This window comes from Dromiciops gliroides, chromosome X (genome assembly GCF_019393635.1).
Source record: "Dromiciops gliroides isolate mDroGli1 chromosome X, mDroGli1.pri, whole genome shotgun sequence".
Taxonomy (NCBI): Eukaryota; Metazoa; Chordata; class Mammalia; order Microbiotheria; family Microbiotheriidae; genus Dromiciops; species Dromiciops gliroides.
The window spans coordinates 63,676,803-63,696,065 of NC_057867.1; the positions used below are offsets into that span (position 1 = coordinate 63,676,803).

The 19,263-nt window shown below is 43.2% G+C and overlaps 1 protein-coding gene across 1 annotated transcript in view; it reads left to right on the forward strand.

Moving 5' to 3' along the window:
* Positions 1-19,263, forward strand: part of PASD1 (PAS domain containing repressor 1) — an 84,738-nt gene that overhangs the window by 14,161 nt on the left and 51,314 nt on the right. The window contains 3 exon segments of the mRNA XM_043974665.1: positions 3,491-3,580; positions 9,439-9,559; positions 11,449-11,559. Of these exon segments, the coding sequence (XP_043830600.1) occupies positions 3,491-3,580; positions 9,439-9,559; positions 11,449-11,559 (322 nt within the window).

Below are 19,263 nucleotides of genomic sequence, written 5' to 3' on the forward strand. Positions count from 1 at the left end.
GGGAGTGGTTCTTTTTCTATCACCACCAAAGAGTTATATTGGGAAAGTGACAGAAGGGATGCCATCAGAGAACTAGATGGCTGGGTGTGGGATAAAACAGCACGAGGGCTACCTGATGCTTCCCTGGGGCCCAGGCAGGAGGTCTAGATGAGGCCTCCCCAGCACATCAGATTAACCAAGCCCTTTTGGAGGATTCCTTGGGAGGACCTGAGCAGGAAGAAAACAGACCCCCCTCAAGCCAGTGTCCCCCTTCAGAGCTCCTACCTTTCACTACCTCTTGGGAGAATGGAATGTTGCCCTCCTCAGAAGGGCCTTTAGCTGGAGAGATGAACTGGGGTGGAATCTGGGCCTGGGGTTAAGGGGTGGAGGTCTCATGCCTCAGCAGTGACCCGCTTGATTCTGTTCTGAGGGAACTTTGGCCTCATGTCACGTTCTCGATTGCACCATCTGCTTGAGGCCGGTAATGAGGGACGGCTGTTGGGGCTGGAGATGCAAGGAGAGGCTGCCAGCTGCCCAGCTCCTTGATGATCCTTGTTGACTCCATTCCCAAGCAACATAAGCATTGGCTCTGGGGGTTTCAATTTTTGCCTACATTGCTGGGAAGGGAAAAAATGCATAGATAGGGAAGATGTGAATAGCACAGTAGGACGGATGCCAGAGGGCTGTGAAAGGAGGGAGGCAGGGAGGGACAGTGACTCTCCCCATGACTGCACATGCTCCATAAGGACCTTGTGCTCCTTTGTGGAGCGGGACCTGTGATTTCCCCAGTGTGGAAACTCCCTCCACCGATGCTAATTAGCAACTTAGCTCATTGGATGCAGTTGGAAGGAAGGAAAGAATGCACATTTATTAAGCACCTACCAAGTGCAGGGCTCTGTGCTAAGTGCTTGATATATTTTAGCTCTTATGATCCTCACAACGACCCTATGAAGTGTGTATGTCATGATGCCCATTTTACAGATGGGGAAACTAAGGCAGACTCCAAGTTAAATGACTTGCCCAGCGTCACATAGCTAGCAAGGGTCTGAGGCTAGAGTTGAACTCTCTTAGTACCTAGCTGGTAGGGAAAGGTTAGATGACCTTCTGTCCAGTATGCCTCACTGCCTCTCAGAGACCTTCCTATTTAAGAGAAGCACCTTTGACTAGTAGCACTTGGGAATTTTTGCCTTTAAAGATTTTTAATAATTCTAAATAAAAATATCCTCAGAAATCCTTCTAGCAGTTTTTTTAAAGGGGGTTAAGGTAAAACTGAAATTAAACACAAGGGTAAAGTTGTTCAATTTGGACTGAAGAGTTTATGGTGCAAAGTATGTAATTTGGGAATAGTTGAGAGCAGTGACACATGATTTATTGCAAATCTCTTGCTTAACATGAAGTTTGGTGAATGCTGGAAGAACAAGGAATTAATTTAATTTAACTAATTTCCTGCTACTATATAATTGGTACTGAAAACTGTGCAAGTGAGGAAGCCCTGTGTTCAGGTTCTGTCCCTTCCCTCCTGGCTGTGGGCTCCTAGGCAGCTCTCTTCGCTTCTTCCAGCCCTAGGCTGGAAGCTGAGACTTGCAAGTTGAGGAATGGGTGGTGCCGTTTTGCCCCCTAAGGAACATCCCCACCTTTGCCAATGACATCAGAGGCCTAGCTTAAAAACCTTCTAATGGGTGCAGCCAGATAGTTCAGTGGATAGAGCACTGGCCCTGGAGTCAGGAAGACCTGAGTTCAAATCCGGTCTCAGACACTTGACACTTACTAGCTGTGTGACCTTGGGCAAGTCACTTAACCCTCATTGCCCTGCCAAAACAAACCCCAAAACAGAAGAAAACCATTTTAATGGACTGGCTTCAACCTGGGGAGGGCAAGGGAGGTTCCTGAAAATAATCTAGGTGGTTCACGTTTGTTCCCACCCAGGACTTAGGCCCTAGGAATGGCAAGATTTGACTTCTTTTTAGTTCCAGAGAGAGGTAGTTTTCTTGCAAACACTCCAGGTTAAGGAAGTATGGAACATAGAGCAGGTCTTATTAAAATGCAACCAAAACCGCATAGCAGAGAGAGCCCATAGACACTTTGTCTTCTGTGGGCTCCCTGACCCCAGGTAGCTATATAGGTGTTCTACTTAAGGTGCTTCCCTGAAGTTGAGCCCCCACTTCCACCCCTACCTTCAGATTGCTCATCATTCCTCTGGTGAACACCACTTTCCCAGGGAGCAATACAGTTGCTCCAGATTCATAGGGGCAAAGGTTTTGTGGCTGCTCAAGCGCCAACTCCCTCATCCTGACCTGCACAGTCCACAGAACTCATGGTTCCCAGAAACGCCCAGGCCCAGGTTTGCTTCGACACCCTGTGGCTCTGCTTTCTGCTCCTTCTTGGTTCTGTTCCCACCTCTAGTCCTTTGGCTCCCTGTCACACCCATGTGTCTTCTCACTTCAACTCTATCATGGCACCGGCCTCTCTGCAGCACTGCCCTGGCCTCTCACTCCTGCCAAAACTTGGAGGTGCCCATCACTTACCATGCTGCTTCCACCGCCGTTGCCGCTGACTCCAAGAGCTACTGTGGTTCCCTCAGGACAGAGCTGGAGTTTTTAGTGGAATAGCCAGTCACCCTGCCATTGGCCTAATCCCCTTAACTGCAGCTCTTTGATTTTAGTCAGGCCTGAAGCTTTGCCTGGCTTACACATAAAACAGGACTTCATGCATCCATGAAGGCATGAAGGCCTTCTGACTCAATCTTGATGAGTCCCCAACCCACTTTCTGTATGGGATGGGCTAGGGGAAAAATGCAACATTTTTTCATTCACATTCCAATATTGTAGGGGCAGCTAGGTGGCACAGTGGATAAAGCACTGGCCCTGGATTCACGAGGACCTGAGTTCAAATCCGGCCCTGGACACTTGACACTTACTAGCTGTGTGACCCTGGGCAAGTCACTTAACCCTCATTGCCCTGCAAAACAAACAAATAGACAAACCACCATCTATTGTATGCCAGGCATTGGGGGTACAAGGGCAAAGAATGCAATGATTTTATTTTATTTTATTATTTTTTTTTTGTGGGGCAATGAAGATTAAGTGACTTGCCCAGGGTCACACAGCTAGTAAGTGTCAAGTGTCCAAGGCCACATTTGAATTCAGGTCCTTCTGAATTCATGGCCCATGCTTTATCCACTGCGCTACCTAGCTGCCACCACAATGAATTCTATTTATACTGTTTCAAATCATTTCCATTTCCTGTTATCTTCCTTTCGCCTCCTCCCTCTACTTGCTACCATGTAGAATAGTGCCTTGCACATTACCCAGAGTCCTGGGAGGGGTGGGGCCAACCTGGCAATTGCTCGGAGTAGCCACAAAGCCAAAGTCTCCTGTTCATGTCCCTTTTTCTACAAGAAAGAAAGATGAACGTGGTAATGTTGTCCTACTGTCTAATTGTATCTAGAAATCCTTTTGGGTGGCACTGTTTTCTCTAACATGTAAACATGTTTCTCTTCTGTTTTCGATAGGCACTGGATGAATTTCTGATTGCCCTGACCACAGAGGGAATAATTATTTACGTGTCTGATAATGTCTCTTCTCTGCTCGGCCATATACCGGTAAGTTCCAACACTCATCTCAGACTTTCTGTAACCTTTTCTTTTGGGCTCCTCATTTTTAGCTGAATGAAGCAGATTACTGAGAAAAGGTGTTTAACATAGGGATATAGCGTGTCCCCATTTAGACAAGTGATCTCCATTTTTGATGGAGTTCTTTAAACAATCTATATAACTGAGCTGGAACTAGGACATAATGAGGCTGGACTGGCTCTTGAATGGTCTGACATAGCAGCAGCATTGTTAGATTATGTATCAGGACGACTGGAGAGGACCCTGCATATTTAAGGCAATTAGGGTTAATTAAGTGACTTGCCCAGGGTTACACAGCTAGTAAGTGTCTGAGGTGAGATTTGAACTCTGGTCCTCTGAATTTCAGGGCCAGGGCTCTATCCACTGTGCCTCCTAGCTTACCTCAGATACTTACTAGCTGGGCAAGTCACTTAATCCCAATTGCCTTAATCATCCGGGGCCATCTCCAGTGATCCTGATGTAGAGCTTGCCTCTGGACCCAGATGGCTCCGGAGGAGAGAGTGAGGCTGGTGACTTTGCACAGCCCTTCCTCACTTAAATCCAATTCATTGCAAGTCATGATTTCACCTCCCGATGTCATGGTCCTCTTGGAGAAGGAAGGACAAACAACATTGTCAGCCTAGATGAATCATCCCAAGGGAACTTTTGAAAGGGGACAACTTGCTCTTAGCTAAAACCAGCTTGTTAAAACAACTACAGTTGGAGCAGGGATTCTTTGTCCAGGGTCTGAATTCACATTTGAAAAAAATGTTTTGATGTCTATTACAAGGCAGTTGTAGTTTTTTGGTTTTGTTTGTTTGTTTGGGTTTTGTTTGTTTTTTGTTTTGTGGGGCAATTAGGGTTAAAGTGACTTGCCCAGGGTCACACAGCCAGTAAATGTTAAGTGTCTGAAGCCAGATTTGAACTCAGGTCCTCCTGAATCCAGGGCTAGTGGTTTATCCACTATGCCACCTAGCTGCCCTATTACAAGGCAATTGATTTCCTTTGTGATCCTATCTATTTCATTGTATGCATTTAAAAACACAATCCAGAAAAATAAAAATAAAAACACAATCCTGGACAGGGGAGAGAGGCATAGACTTCCTCTGACTGCCAAAGAGGTCCATGACCCAAGAACGGTTAAGAAGCCTTGCTTTTGAGACACACCTCCCATGTGAAGGGACACAATTAAACAATAAAAAACCCAATTTGTTTATTGGCAGGTCATGGCAGCCATTTCCAGGTGTAATTAGCTACTTGTCTTTTTGTATTGAAAGGCAAATTATGTTCTCATTTAGAAACTTAGAGAAGCAATTACATGGCTGAGCACAAATACTGGCACATGGGCAACAACAGCTGGAAGTGGTGGGGGGAGACTGTCTCTTCAACAAGTGTCTGGAAAAGGGCACATGATCATTATTCTTTTAGTTGCCAACCCTGGCAGCGTCTGGTTGGCTTCAAGGGCTTCCAGCATGGTGCCTTGTCTAGACACTACCGGTCTCTCCACATTTTAGCAGCTTGGCCACCAGCACCTTTAGCCATAGCAACCCCGGAAAGGGAGAGCAGATGACAACTCCTAAAAACTGGAAAATTGAAACAGACTACTTTCATGTAGAGGAAGATGCGTTCTCCCTGCAGCCCAGCTAATTGGGCTGCTGATTTTAGCCCTAACTGGCTCAGGTCCTCTTGCTGCCTATTCCCTACTCTTGCCTCGGGTTTCTTCCTGACACTTGGCAACTGCTAACTCCAGACTTCAGAGGAATGCATCACGAGGGGATGGAGTCAAAGACAAATCGGGAGCTGCCTTCACTCTTTAAGGCCTGTGAGAACAGCCCCCTTGGACACCCTCAGTGCTTTGCTGCATTTTTCCCTTTCCTAAGAAATGCTGGAATTTCCTCTCTTAAGTTTCTTTTTTGAAGAAGTAGTTTCCATTATTTGAATCCATTTTAACACCCATAGGATCCTGGGAACACTTGAAAGAACTCTATTTTTTTTTTATCATATTGAGCTGGTATAATGCAAGGTCCTCCTGGATCTACTTCATATGGAACATGAGTCACAGTAGCCCCGATTCCATGATGACCCAATCCCAAAGGAAAGTCCTTTGTTGGCCCCTTTGGGTGTATTGACTGAATTTTGCTTAAAGTAAGGATATTGTTGATCAAGCTTAAGTGGGTTGGTGATTCTGTAATTGACTAAGCCTTGAAAATCTGTTTTACCCAAATGTCTTTATTGTAATGGTGTTTGTTATTGTCCATTTATATATTTAGGGTCACACAGACGCAACTTTCAAAAGACTTACTACCCCTTCCCCCCCTCCCAAACTTGATCCTGCACTTGGGATACACTGCCACCAGGTGGCAGTGAGACCCTGGCTAATATGGTGCAAACTACTAGGCTTAAACCTTAAGCACCCTCAACTGAGAAATTAGCATAGTTTTGGCACACCCTGCTTTGAAAGTAAAAATATAGCTCCTTATTAAAATGACTGAATTTAAACATTAAAGTTGAAAGTCGTTGGACCACGAAAGCTTTTAAAGAAAGGAACCCCTAACTATAATTTAGTACCTTTTCCATGAAGCCTTGTTATCAATTTATCCCTAATCTTATTCACAGACTTTGATTGGAATATTCTTTTATCATTTACCCTGTTTATATTCATAGGCATTCCATTTCTTTCCAAGGAACAAGTAGCTCATTTTTTTTTCCTCACTAGTAAGATATCTAATTGAATGCTTGCAAATTAATCAAAGGGCAGGCTTTAGTTAATCAACAAACCTGTATTAAATCCTTATGGTGATAAGGGCCTGGTGTACAAAGAAAGTCGAAAACACTAAAACAATTCCTTCCCTCAAGGAGCTTACATTTGAATGGTGAAGACAACCATATAGGTACTTATAAGACACATGCATGGTCCCAGGGTCATAGAAGAAAGGTCACCTTTGAGGGGAAAGTTCTAGTGTCTGAGGAGCCTGGAAAGGCCTACTGCAGAAGGTGGTGTTTGAGCCAAATCTTGAAAGAAGCCCATGATGGCAAGAGGAGGAGGTGAAGAGGGAGAGCATTCTTGGCATGAGGGGTAGCCAGGGCAAAGGCCAAGAGATGGGAAGTGGCATAGCATGTAGAAGGAGCAGGAGTGGTCCAGTACAGCTGGATTATGGAGTGTATAGAAGAGGAGAAGCCTGGTCAGGGTGTGAAGAGCCTTCGCTGCCTAACTTTGTATTTGATCCTAGAGGTAGTAGGGAACATTGAAGTGTTGGGAGCAGAGGGTGGATGTGGTCCAACCTATACCTTGCTAAAATCTTGGGCAGCCAAATGGAGGATATGTTGGAGCAGGGAGAGATTGGAGGCAGAGAGACCCCTTAGGAGGCTATTGCATTGGTTCATTGCTTGGTTGGCTGTTGTCCTTCATTCTCAAAGAGGACCAAAATGACATAGCTATGTTAGAGTCATTAGTTTATCTTGTACAACTCATTTCCTCTCACGACTGAATTTGAAAAAGGCCATGTGGAACATCCCTGTGCTGATAGCAGCCCCTGCCCCAAATTGCAGTCTGTAGCAGGCTTTCTCCCATCACAAGTTTCCCTGACTGCCTACTTTGGCAGAAGAAAGGCCCAAGGAAGGAAGACTATTGATTTTCAACTGAGTATAGCTTAAAGACAGGCAATAAGCTCCTTTTACCTATGAAATTTACAAATTGCCTTGGCTGGTCGTATCACAGCCAAAAAGAAATGGGGCCCTTAAGAGGTACATAAGGATCCCTGCAGGCCACATATTAATTGAGAAAACCACTTACTAGGATTATTTATCTGTTTGAGTATATTTTTGTTTATTTTGTGAAATATTTGCCAATTGCATTTTAATCTGGTTAGGGCTATACTGGTGGCCTGGGCTATACTGTGTTTGACTGACTGTTTTAGCAAGAGAATTTCTTAGGATTTCTTTTAATTCAGCTCAAAAGTATTTAGCGAACACTTCCTGTTCACATTTTAAGCACCTACTGGGTACAAGTCACAGTGCTGGACATTGGGGAAAAGAAAGATTAATGTGACACAAGCCCTGTTCTTGAGGTTAAGATCTCATGTTGAGAAGAAAAAGTATACAAATAATGATGACAGGGAAAAGTGGGACTAGTGATAAGGACAAAGGAAAGATCCACGGACACTGCTAGAGCAATTTGAGGAGAAAAATAACGCATTAGCTTTATGAGGGGATAGAGAAAGCAGTCTGAAAAACAAAGGTGGCGACCACTCAGAGGTGATCTAACTTTGGACAAGTTACATCACATCTCTGTGAAGAGGGTTCAAGGGATTATCGTATGCAATGGTTGTTGGCCCCCTTTTTGGAAGCCCAAACTTCCTCTAATACTCAGTTCTACCCCCCTAGAAGAGGACTTTCCCAGACTCCTCCAGCTGCTGGAGCCTTACCTTCTAAAGCTACCTTCAATAATACTAACAGCAACAGCATTTATAGAATGCTCTAAGGTTTGCAAAGCACTTCACGTGTATTTTCTCAATTTATCATCACAGCGACCCTGGGAGGTAGGCACTATTATTATCCTCATTTTTCAGATGAAGAAACTGAAGCATACAGTGAGTGGTTAAGTGACTTGGCCAAGGTCACATAGCTGAGAAGTGTCTGAAGTGGAATTTGAACTCAGGCTTCTTCACTCTGAGTCTAACACTCTCCTAACCCTCCTGGCTTCCTTCCATCTACTCTATATGTATCCTGGGTACATTTTGAGCCTCCCATCAGAATCTAAGCTCTTTGAGGGTAGGGACTGTTGAGGTTTTTTCTTTGTCACATAACAAGGGCTTACTAAGGCTTTGTTGATTCATTGTCTGCCAATTTACTTGCTGAGGAGTGAGCCCCCAGAGCTTTGGTTAGACACTAACAAATGAGTAAAATCGGGAAATTAATTCAGAAGCAATTGTCATAGTCCTTCTACCCTGGAGAATCAGTGCTGGGAGAAGAGGGATTCTGATTTCTCTTAAATGAAAATGTTACCTCTCATTCTCCTTTCCAAAAATAAAATACCTAATGGATGGGGGGTGCACACTATGTGATCTCAAGCGGCCCATTTATGTGTTCCGACCCATTTGCAAATTGGAAGGGCAGTGCTGCCCCAAGAAAGTAAAAAACAACCAAACCCAAATAATTTTGAAGAACAAAACTAAACAAAACAGAAATGTTTTCATTGAGGTCAGAAAGACTAACAAAAAGCCATAGCCTTATTTTTGTAACTCAATAAGATTATAATTTTTTAAATTGTGGTGTTGTTAAACTTGTCTTCTAATTACAATTTTATTGCCTTCCCCCCTCCTTCATCCCCCAACAAGCTTTTCACTTGGACAGGTCTCAACAGCTAAGCTGCAGATGAGCTTAGCCCATAGCCGATGAAGGGCTTGGCTGTCTAGTTGAGCTGGTAACAGTGTTTTTTTGTACAGCTCTAGTATTCCACTGGCATCCCGTTGATGTCAGAAGGCTTCTAGTGCATTGGGTGCCCCCCTTACCATAGGGAACTTTTTGGGGCAGGAGCCATAGACAAGAAGCACACAGGACAGATAGACATGGATGAGTTGCTACATTGGAGAGCATAGCCATAGATATGTTGGGATATTGGAGTGACCATAAATAATTAATGCTACTTTATTCAAATGACAAATCCATCTCAATTTTGGACTCATCGTTAAAGCAAATTATTTCGTTCCAAAGGACACTTTGTACATTACTTTCTTCTATGTTAAAAAAAAAACATTGCCAAGACTCGTATCCTAGTTAATTTACCAAAGTGCTGCCATAGTCTGTGTTATAATAAAATATGTATATAACAGAATTTTCTTTTCTTTTAGTCCGAGCTGGTGCACCAGAATATATTAACCCTTCTCCCAGAGCAAGAGCATAAGGAAGTCTTCAAGGTACTCTCTCCACAGACAATCCTGCCAGCCCCTGTCACTGCTGATTTTCTAAATGGTAAGTGTTTTGATTTGAAGGGGAAAGAAGAAGTCAGAGAGAAATAAAAGAAGCAGTGAGAGCCAATACCCATAATGAGCTCATGGCACAAACATTGATCAAAATACTGACATCAGAGGATTGGTTCCTACCACCATTATCTCAGTTCTGAGGAGTGATGGTCAGAACTGCTCATATGAATTATGTTGGGCTCTGGAGTGTACAGGAATATTGTGAAAATGTATAAGGGATTAGTAGTGAAAAGACAAATAAGAAATCCAAGATGGAAGGGGGGAAGTTTTTAGAAGGCTAAGGGACCGCAATAGCTACTTTGAAACTGATCCATACCAACCAAAAAGGATTTCATAAACCCCGAGCCTCACCAGATAAAAAATTTACTTAAAAAGAAGAGGCAACAACTTTTTCAGTCCTGACTGTGCCACTATGGGAGCTAAATAATCACTAAGTAATTATTAAAACATAGGCATGGAAGTAGGAGAAGGGATGGAGAGGGAAGAAGAAGGAAAAGAAGAAAGGATGAGGAGGAACACTAAAGGCTCTCATTTGTTCCAGATCCTCTGCTCCCATTTGTACTTGGGAGTGTGAAAGTGAGGCTCTTCAGGAGGCCTCTCCTCAGGGGCATTTGCTTGTCGGCCACAGAGGCCCAGTGCCAGGCTCATCTTAGGGTGTGAAGGTCACTCTTGGTGGTTGCAAGTAATGTTGCTGCCCGGGGAGCAGCAGCTGTTCAATCAATTAATCATTCAACAAACATTTCTTGAGTGTGTACTATATGCCCAGCACTGTTTCTAGGTGCTGGGGTGACAAGTACAAAGAGAGAAGGAGTTGGATGGGAGAGATGTGACGGGAGAAAGGGCAAGATTTGGTGAGCTATCGGGATAATTCTTTGGCCCTCCTTTCTCATAAGAGTCCAAAGCACTAGATACCTCAAGTCATTATAAGGTTTGGTGGTCAATAACTAGAAATGCACTGTCATTAGTATGTATGTGGATAAAAGGAGCTGGGATTTCTGGGATGGAGAATGAATGCAGGGAACTCCCACTGTGAAAACATCTTCCACTATGTCCTATCTGTAACTCGGTAGGGAAGCCCAAAAAAGCTGCCTGAGGCACACACAAGGGAAATGACTTGCCCAGGGTCTTAGCATGAGTAAGTGTCAGAGGTAGAGTTTGAACTGTGGTGTTCCTGACTCCAGGCCCAGACTTTCTCATGCCAGAGAGCCTCTACAATTATGTGACTTTTCATCACTCTGCCATTGTTACTCATCTCTGATATTACATTTTTGCGTATAAAAGAGGTGATGTAGTAGAAAGAACAGTGGTTTGGAAATCAACAGGCCTTTGTTCCCCCTTCTGCTACTTGCCATGCGATCTTAGCCAAGTTATTTCACCTTGGCAGGGCCAAGTTTCCTTATCTGTGAAATGAGTGGGTATAGACTAGACAGTCTGTAGGCTTTTCTAGCACTAAGATGCAGTGATTCCATTATATATTGATTTTCCTGTTCTTTCTCTACTCACCTCTTCAGTGATTTAGGTAATTAATGCCACATAAATCTCTTCAGGATGATGTCAATGAATGATAATGATGAAGAATCTCTCCTGTGTATGTATGTGCGTACACACACACACACACACACACACACACACACACACACACACACACACGTGCTCGCGAGTGTGGTGCTTTCCAGTTTCCAAAACACTTTTCCAACAGCCCAGTGAAGTCAGGAGAGCAAATAGTACCCCCAATTTCTAGATGAGGAGACTGAGAGGACACTCAAACGACCACCCAGGCTAGCTCAGAGAGGATTCACCTCTTTTGGAAACAAGCAGACGGGACTTGTCAAGATTGAAAAGTAAACTTGTTTTATATGTTTGTTTCCTTTTCAACAGAAAAACAAATTGAGTTTTCCTGTCATTTGGCAAGAGGAAGGGTGAACCCCAGTGATCCTGTGATTTATGAATCTGTGACATTTTTTGTGGATTTTAAATATCTTTCTCATGGTAAGTTTCCTATTTCTAAAGACAATTTATCCCTTCACTAAGCCCTAGCCCTCCTGGCTCCTGTGCAGACACCGGTCTGTTTCCCCTCGGGCCCCTCCCCACACGCTTGCTCTCAGAGAGACCCTCTCAGATTCAATACAAGCTTCTTAGAGTGTGGTTATTACATGTCTCAGCAGGAAATAGGTCAGATCACACCCCTAACACACTACCAGTACATACCTGATCTCCCACGGTCACCCAAACTTCCCCCTCCTTACCAGTTACTGCTGAGAGGCTCATCCTATCTTAAAAGACTGGCATCTGGCAGAAATGAATTGGAGCTAAGAGTACACTGTCTAGGGAATCACCCAAATGTCCCTTATGGAATCCCACTGTCCCATTGCTAGAGTTCTTCCATTCCCTGGGCAGGCCAGGGTGTGCCCTTCCCAACCTTGTTTAGCAGCAGCAGCAGCAGCAGTAGCAGCAGCAAGCAGCAGCAGCAGCAGCAGCCAGGCCTTGGTCCACTGCCCTGGTGGCAGTGTTTACGCCACAGTCTGGTCTCAGAGCACTGGGCAAGCCATCAATGACAGTTAGCTTGCCGCCACTGGTGTCTTGTAAAAACAGTAAATACTTTTCTTGGCCACCAAGAGAAAGGAACCTCTGTCTCCTTCTGCTGGCAGTGTACCAAAAGAGCCCGTTTTTGTTTTACCTTCGATTCTACCTCTGGTTATTACAGGGCTTTTAGTGGCAAATTGTTTTGAAATATGGATTTTTCTCGTCAGCCAGTGTTTTCTTGTCTGAGCGCCTCTCAGGAGTTTTCGGCCCACCCTCTGGAAGATGGATTAACCAGTTCAGACCTCTTGCAAATTACCTGTCAAGTATACTCCGACTGACTTAGTACTTGGGAAATAACAGTTACTACAAATCACTGGGTTCTGAGTTTAAACTCCATCCTTCTGGATAAGGATAGAGGACTCTTGTGTTAATCATGGCATTTGTCACCAATGGCTGCAGAGGCCAGCCCACTGATGCCGTTGGGGATCATTCATGCTTGCTGCGGTATCTCGCGTGAGCCCTAGCCATTCATGAGTTATTGGCCCAACCTAATGGGAATGTAACAGCCAAACAATCTTCAATCCGAGCCCAGTCAGATGAACTCTTCTTAGTTATGTCCTCATCTATCCACATTTCCATCAATATCATATTTGCTTTTACTAGGAATCTGCAGGTGTTTAGACACATGCCCAGCACCAGAGTGGGACAGACAAGTTACATCCCCACTGAATCTCCAATCAGGGCCTTTCTGGACCTTCCCTGCTCTCAGTGACTGCCAACAGTTTAAAGTGTGGCCTTTCAAGGTGGGATCTGGCTTCCAAAAGTGATAAGAGCCTTAAGCTCAAGGTCAGAATTTGTATAGCACCTTGGAATTAGATGGTGTATTAAAAGGGTCTATTAGACTGGCTTATGGCTGTTACACAGTTTTTACTATAAACATACTAAGCACTAACAAAGTGCATATTACTAGACTTCCAGAAAGCAAGGGGGAGAACCCCTGCTGCAGCTCCCTAGCCTACAGTGAGGAAAAGCTGAAAGAATCAGTTGGGAAGGAAACAAGAGATCCTTGTTCCAGATACCCAAGAAGTGGTTACAAAACGTGGCCAGCTTTTACCCACCTACCCTTTCTTTTCTCCTCCTTCTCCTTGAAAAATGGTGTTTTAGCATGTAGCAATTTAGCAACCTGCTTTTGCTGATGTTCTTCTGCATCCCCTCATGTGAATCTGTCCATATTTCCTTGTATTTTTCATATTTATATTCTGTTACAGCACCGTAATGTTCCCTTCTATCAGGGTACCCATCAATCACTTAACAAGCTTTTACTGAGTACTGATGTGCCAGGCACTCAGCTGGATGCTGTTAATAACACTGCAACAGTGGAATGGGACCTGTTCTCAACATTCCATTCAAAGGCTTCTGAATCTGGGATCTATGGACCCCTCCTGATGCCACAGAGAGATTTTAGAAGCACATGAATTTCTTGTTGTGGTTCAGTTATTTTGGTCATGACCCCATTTGAGGTTTTCTTGGCAGTGATGCTAGGGCAGTTGGCCATTTCCTTCTCCAGCTCATTTTACAGAGGAAGAAACGGGGTTAAGTGACTTGCCCAGGGTCACATGGCTTATAAGTGTCTGAGGCCAGATTCGAACTCAGAAATATGAGTCTTTCCAACTCCAGGCCTGAGGCTCTATGCACTGCGGTGCCACCATGAACTTAGATGAGGAAAATATTTTGACAATTGTTCTTGAAAGTAATTAGCTTCCTTTGTAATCCTAGGTATTTTATTTTATTTTAGCCATTTAAAGATGTGATTCTGAGAAGGGGTCTCTTGCTTCCCTAGAACAAAAAAGGTGAAACACCTCTGTGCAAACCATTTGACTAGGGGGCGGCTAGGTGGTGCAGTGGATAAAGCACCAGCCCTGGATTTAGGAGTACCTGAGTTCAAATCCAGCCTCTGACTCTTGACACTTACTAGCTATGTGACCCTGGGGAAGTCACTTAACCCCCATTGCCCCGCAAAAACCAAAACAAATACAAACCATTCAACTATTCTCCAGTTGTTAGATAGGTTCTTTCTAAATTTTTGATCTTAGAAAAAGTAGCTATGCGTATTTTTCTGTAGCTAGGCTCTTCCACCTCCATTATGGTATTTGGGGGGATAGAATGTTAGCAATGGAATCACTGGATCAAAATGTAGGATGAGTTTGGGGACTGAATCCACATTGATTGCCATGTTGTACTCCAAAATGTTCTGCCCACCAACAATGTATTCAAATGGCTATTTCCCCATAGCCCCACGGGCACTGGACTTGATCAATTTTTTAAAAAAAGTTTTTCCCATTCTAGTGAGTGTAAAGTGATATCTTTAGTTAGTCAGTTAACATTTATTAAGTTCCTGTTATGGGCCAGGCACTGTGCTAAGAGCTGGGCAGAGAAAGGCAAAATGACAACAACAACAACAACCCAAAAACCCAACCCCAAAACAGACACAGACACACAAAAAACCCAATCCTTTCTCTCAAGGAAGTAATAGTCCAATGGGAGAAACAACATGCAAAAACGTATTGTAAAATAACACACACACAGAGGCTAACTTGAGGGTAATCTAAGAGGGAAGGGACTAAGATTAAGGCGGACTGGAAGAGGCTTCTTTTTGAAAAGGAGGACCAGAAGGAAGCTGGAGAAACCAGGAGGAAGAACAGTCCAGTGACAATGCTCATTTGGGAGATGGGCGTATTCAAGGAGTAACATGGAACCCAGGGTCACAGGGTCACAGAATATGTGGACGAGAGGAAGGTGGAAGGAGACTGGCAAAGTAGGAAGGGCCCATCTTAGGAAGGATTTGAGGAATCTACACTTTTCTTCAGTTTGTGTTGAAGGACTTCTTCCTCTATTCCAATCATTTTGAAGCTGTCATCTCAAGTTTCTTGTATGTCTTGAAATGTCAGCATTCAAACATTTTCTCTATTTTGTCATTATTGCAAAGGGCATTTCTATTTACATCAACATCTTCTGATTCTCGGTTGAGGTATATTGAAATGCAGCTCATTTTATGGATTTATCTTGTATCCTGCAAGCCATGTATTAGATCCATTCATTTGGGGGAGGTTAAACATCTTCGGTTTTCTAGGTATTCAGTCACATCACCTCTACATCGAGATATTTTACTTTCATCCCTGATGCTTATTCCTTTTTTCCCCTTATTGCTAAAACATCTAAAACTATGTTAACCAGGAGTGACAACAGCAGACATCCTTATTAACACCTGATTTTAATGGGAATATTTTCAGGATTTCTCCAGCAGATCAAGTATCACTTAACTTTTACTTCCACTTTCTCTAGAGTCTTCCTCCTTCTCAACTGGTCCATTGACAAGTGGAGAAATTTCCTCCCTGGGGTCCTCTTGTCTTTATTAATGTCTTCTTCACTGCCGTCACCATTTTGGAAATGACCCCAAGCATGCTTCCTCTCACTAACTCACTCCAGCTCTCTAGAATCCTCCTCATTTTCCTCAAGTGCTTCATCACCATTCTAAGAAACATCCAACCTAGTGTCCTCTTCTTCTCATGGATGACTCCCCTTTTAGGCAGGACCCAAGCCCTGCTTTACCTCACTAACAACCTCTGCTATCTCCTCCTCCTGAGCTACATCTACCTTGGAGTTCTCCTCTCCTTTCCTGGTAACTCCTTCCCTGAGACCACCATTTTAGAAAGGATCCTGGCTATGTTTTCCCTCATTGACAACTTGACTTTATCCAGTGGTCTCTTCCTTTGACTGCCAACTATTCACCCATAGAAATCTCTGCCCTGGAATCCTTCTCTCCTCATTGGTGACTCCTCCCTTAAGGCCACCATTTTATGAAGGATCCAAAGCCTGAAAATATTGAGAAGTTATCAGTACATCGACTATTCCCATCTTTTGTCATCTTGCCAATTTGCAAGGCATAAGGGGAAACCTCATGGTTATTTTGATTTGTTTTTCTCTTATCATTCATGATTTGGAGAAATGTATCATATAGTTGTTAATAATTTGTGATTCTTCTTTTGAAAACTGTTCATGTTCTCTGACCATTTCTTTATTGGTGAATGGCTTTTGGTCTTAGATATATCTCTTAGTTGTCTTTATCTCTAAGATTCCAAACTCTTATCTGAGAAATTGGATGCAAAGATTTTCCTCAATTAATTGCTTTCCTTCTTATTCTAGATGCATTAATTTTGTTTGTGCAGAAACTTTTCAATGTTGTCTAATCAAAATATTTTGTCTTCTATAATTGCTTCTATCCTTTGTTTGGTTAAGAATACATCTTCTACCCAGAGCTCCTGAAAGGTATATGATTTGCTTCTGTTTTTGAATGGTAGTATCTTTAATTTATTCATTTTGAGTTTTCTTGTGGAATGTCAAGGGTACACCATAGTAACTAGGAAACTTGCAGCTGTCCCTTTGTTACCACCAAGCTCTTTTCCTTAGATCTATTCTATGGGGCCCGCTAATGCATACAGCATTATTTAATAAATAGATACTTCTATAAGTCATGTCCTTCCAGAAACTTAGTCCTTCCGGGAGCTAGTATTATAAAAACAAACCCTAGCAATAAGGAAATAACAGAAGCCATCTAGCCCCTTTTACCTGGATGGCAGTGGCTCATACAAGGTTCTCAGTAAGTAGCCACCTGGCTCCTACTTGGAGATCTCCAGTGATGGAGAGCTCACTACTTCCTGAGTCATTCTTGGCAATGGCTGGAAGGCTGTAGTTGTTAAGAATATTTTCTGTGAACCCAAATCTGCCTCTCTAACTCACTCCTCAGAGTTTGACCTTCTGAGAGCAAACAGAACAGACTAGTCTCTTTATTTTATTTTTTTTTTGCTTTTTTGCAGGGCAGTGGGGGTTAAGTGACTTGCCCAGGGTCACACAGCTAGTAAGTGTCAAGTGTCTGAGGCCGGATTTGAACTCAGGTACTTCTGAATCCAGGGCTGGTGCTTTATCCACTGTGCCACCCAGCTGCCCCCAGACTAGTCTCTTTCAAGTGACAAGAACCCTTTAGATTCATGAAGACAGATGCTATAAGTCTGCCAGGCTTGCCTGTGTTTCCTCAAGCCATCGTCCTATGGCATGGCTTCACAGTCCTTCACTTTCCTTCCTGTCTGCCCACATCAGCTTGTCAGTATCCTTCCTAAAATGGTCTGACAACAACAGAGTACAGGGGTGCTATCTATCACCTGCCTGGAATGTACCTCATCCTTACTAGTATCTTTTAGCCCACTTCAAAAACCAGGTTCAAGTACCACTTGAGGCCTTTCCTGATGTCCCTTCCCCATTTTACAGGAGAGGAAACTGAGCTGAAGTGAATCACCTGCTGTTACATGCCTAGCAAGTGATGAAGTCAAGGAAACATATGTCTTCTGCCTCCCCTTCCAGATATAACTATAAAGTTAAAAAAAAAGACTATTTTTTCTAAAAATGTAATTACTGAGCACCTTTTAAAAAGCAGAGGAGGGGCAGCTAGGTGGCACAGTGGATAGAGCACTGGCCATGGATTCAGGAGGACCTGAGTTCAAATGTGGATTCAGACACTTGACACTTACTAGCTGGATGACCCTGGGCAAGTCACTTAACTCTCATTGCCCAGTATAAAAAAAAGCAAAGAGGAGTAAAATGTAGGGTTTTTCCTCTCAAGCTTCCAATCTGTTTGGCTTGATAAAAACATCTACTCGTGAAAAGTTAAATATGTGGACACTTAGAAACTTAGGAATCACATCTCAGAGATGCACAACAAATTGTGGTGCCAGGATTGCGTTAATGCCACCTAACTGTGGATCTGAGAAGATGGTTGAGCTAGGGCACAGGAAGCCTGCGATTCCATTGCCATTTCTGCCTCTGAGCTTTGGAAAGTTCCTCATTCATAGATAATAGGCTAACACCACCTGTCTCCCTCTCCCATCTCATACGGGTATTTTAAAAAGATGACTCATCTTCCTCTATTCGTGCTTATTATTAGCAGTAGCGCTAATAATGACAATAATAGCAGCTCTAATTTCTATAGGACGTTTCGGTTTACATAGCGCTTCCATCCCAGCAGGACCCGGGAGGTGGGGAGAGATTAGCTTCACAGACAAAACCCTGACCTGCACTCTTCAGGACAACAGGAAGAGAGAATTCTCATACTTGGCAAGTTTTTCTTCTGATTGGGAGGAATACACTTGTCTTGCCTACCCCAGAGTCCCCTGTGGGAGACCAAGTGTCAACAAGCACTTAGCTCGGACACTGGTGAGGAAACAGCATCAGGTTCAAAGCAGGAAATGGTCAAAGTCCTTTAAAGAAGTACCCCAAGCATAATTCAACTAACTGTCCTTTTAGTCTGGCTTTGATTCATTTTCCAAACTCAGTTCTCGCCTAGCACCCATCTCGGAACTCCTCCTGTCTCTTTGATTTGCTCTTATTGTGGGGTCAGCCCAGGCAGGAAATATGCCATTTACTCAACCAGTTCAGTGTTCAGCTCCTTTTGTTGTTTTCAAGGTCCCCCCCACCACTGACTGCAGGATGATTACAACAACTGTTAAGAGTTCTTTTGAAACCTTTCCTCATTCTGTTCATGCTGTTCCCTCTGCCTTAAATATCCTATTTTCCTTTTCCTCCAGATATTTTTTTACCCCAATATTCTGAGCCATGCTTAGCTCTCTCTTCATCCACAAAGAGACTTTTCTGGCTAGGTCATGTCAATTTCCCCATTTTCTTAACTCTCTCTGTTCTTAATAGCCAAGAAAACCCAGTATAGCATATAATTGTTATCAAATTTGTTCAGAGAGGCATAGAGGACACCAAAGAAATAAAAAAACATAGTCTCTAAACCAGGGTATGGTAACAAACTAGAAATGGTGACTAATGTAGTAAAAAGAACTCTGGTCTGGAAGTCATGAGATCTGTGAGCAAGCCTCAGGTGATATACTAGTATATGTGTGTGTGTGTGTGTGTATGTGTGTGTGTATACACATACATATATATATATACACATATACACACATACATATATATGGGAGAAAGATACATTCATACTTATATATCATATTTATACTATATACGTATTTATGTTATATCTATAAAACCACATATATGCACACAACTCCCATGGGTACTCACTTTTACAAGGAAGAACCTGCATTGATCATGGGACTA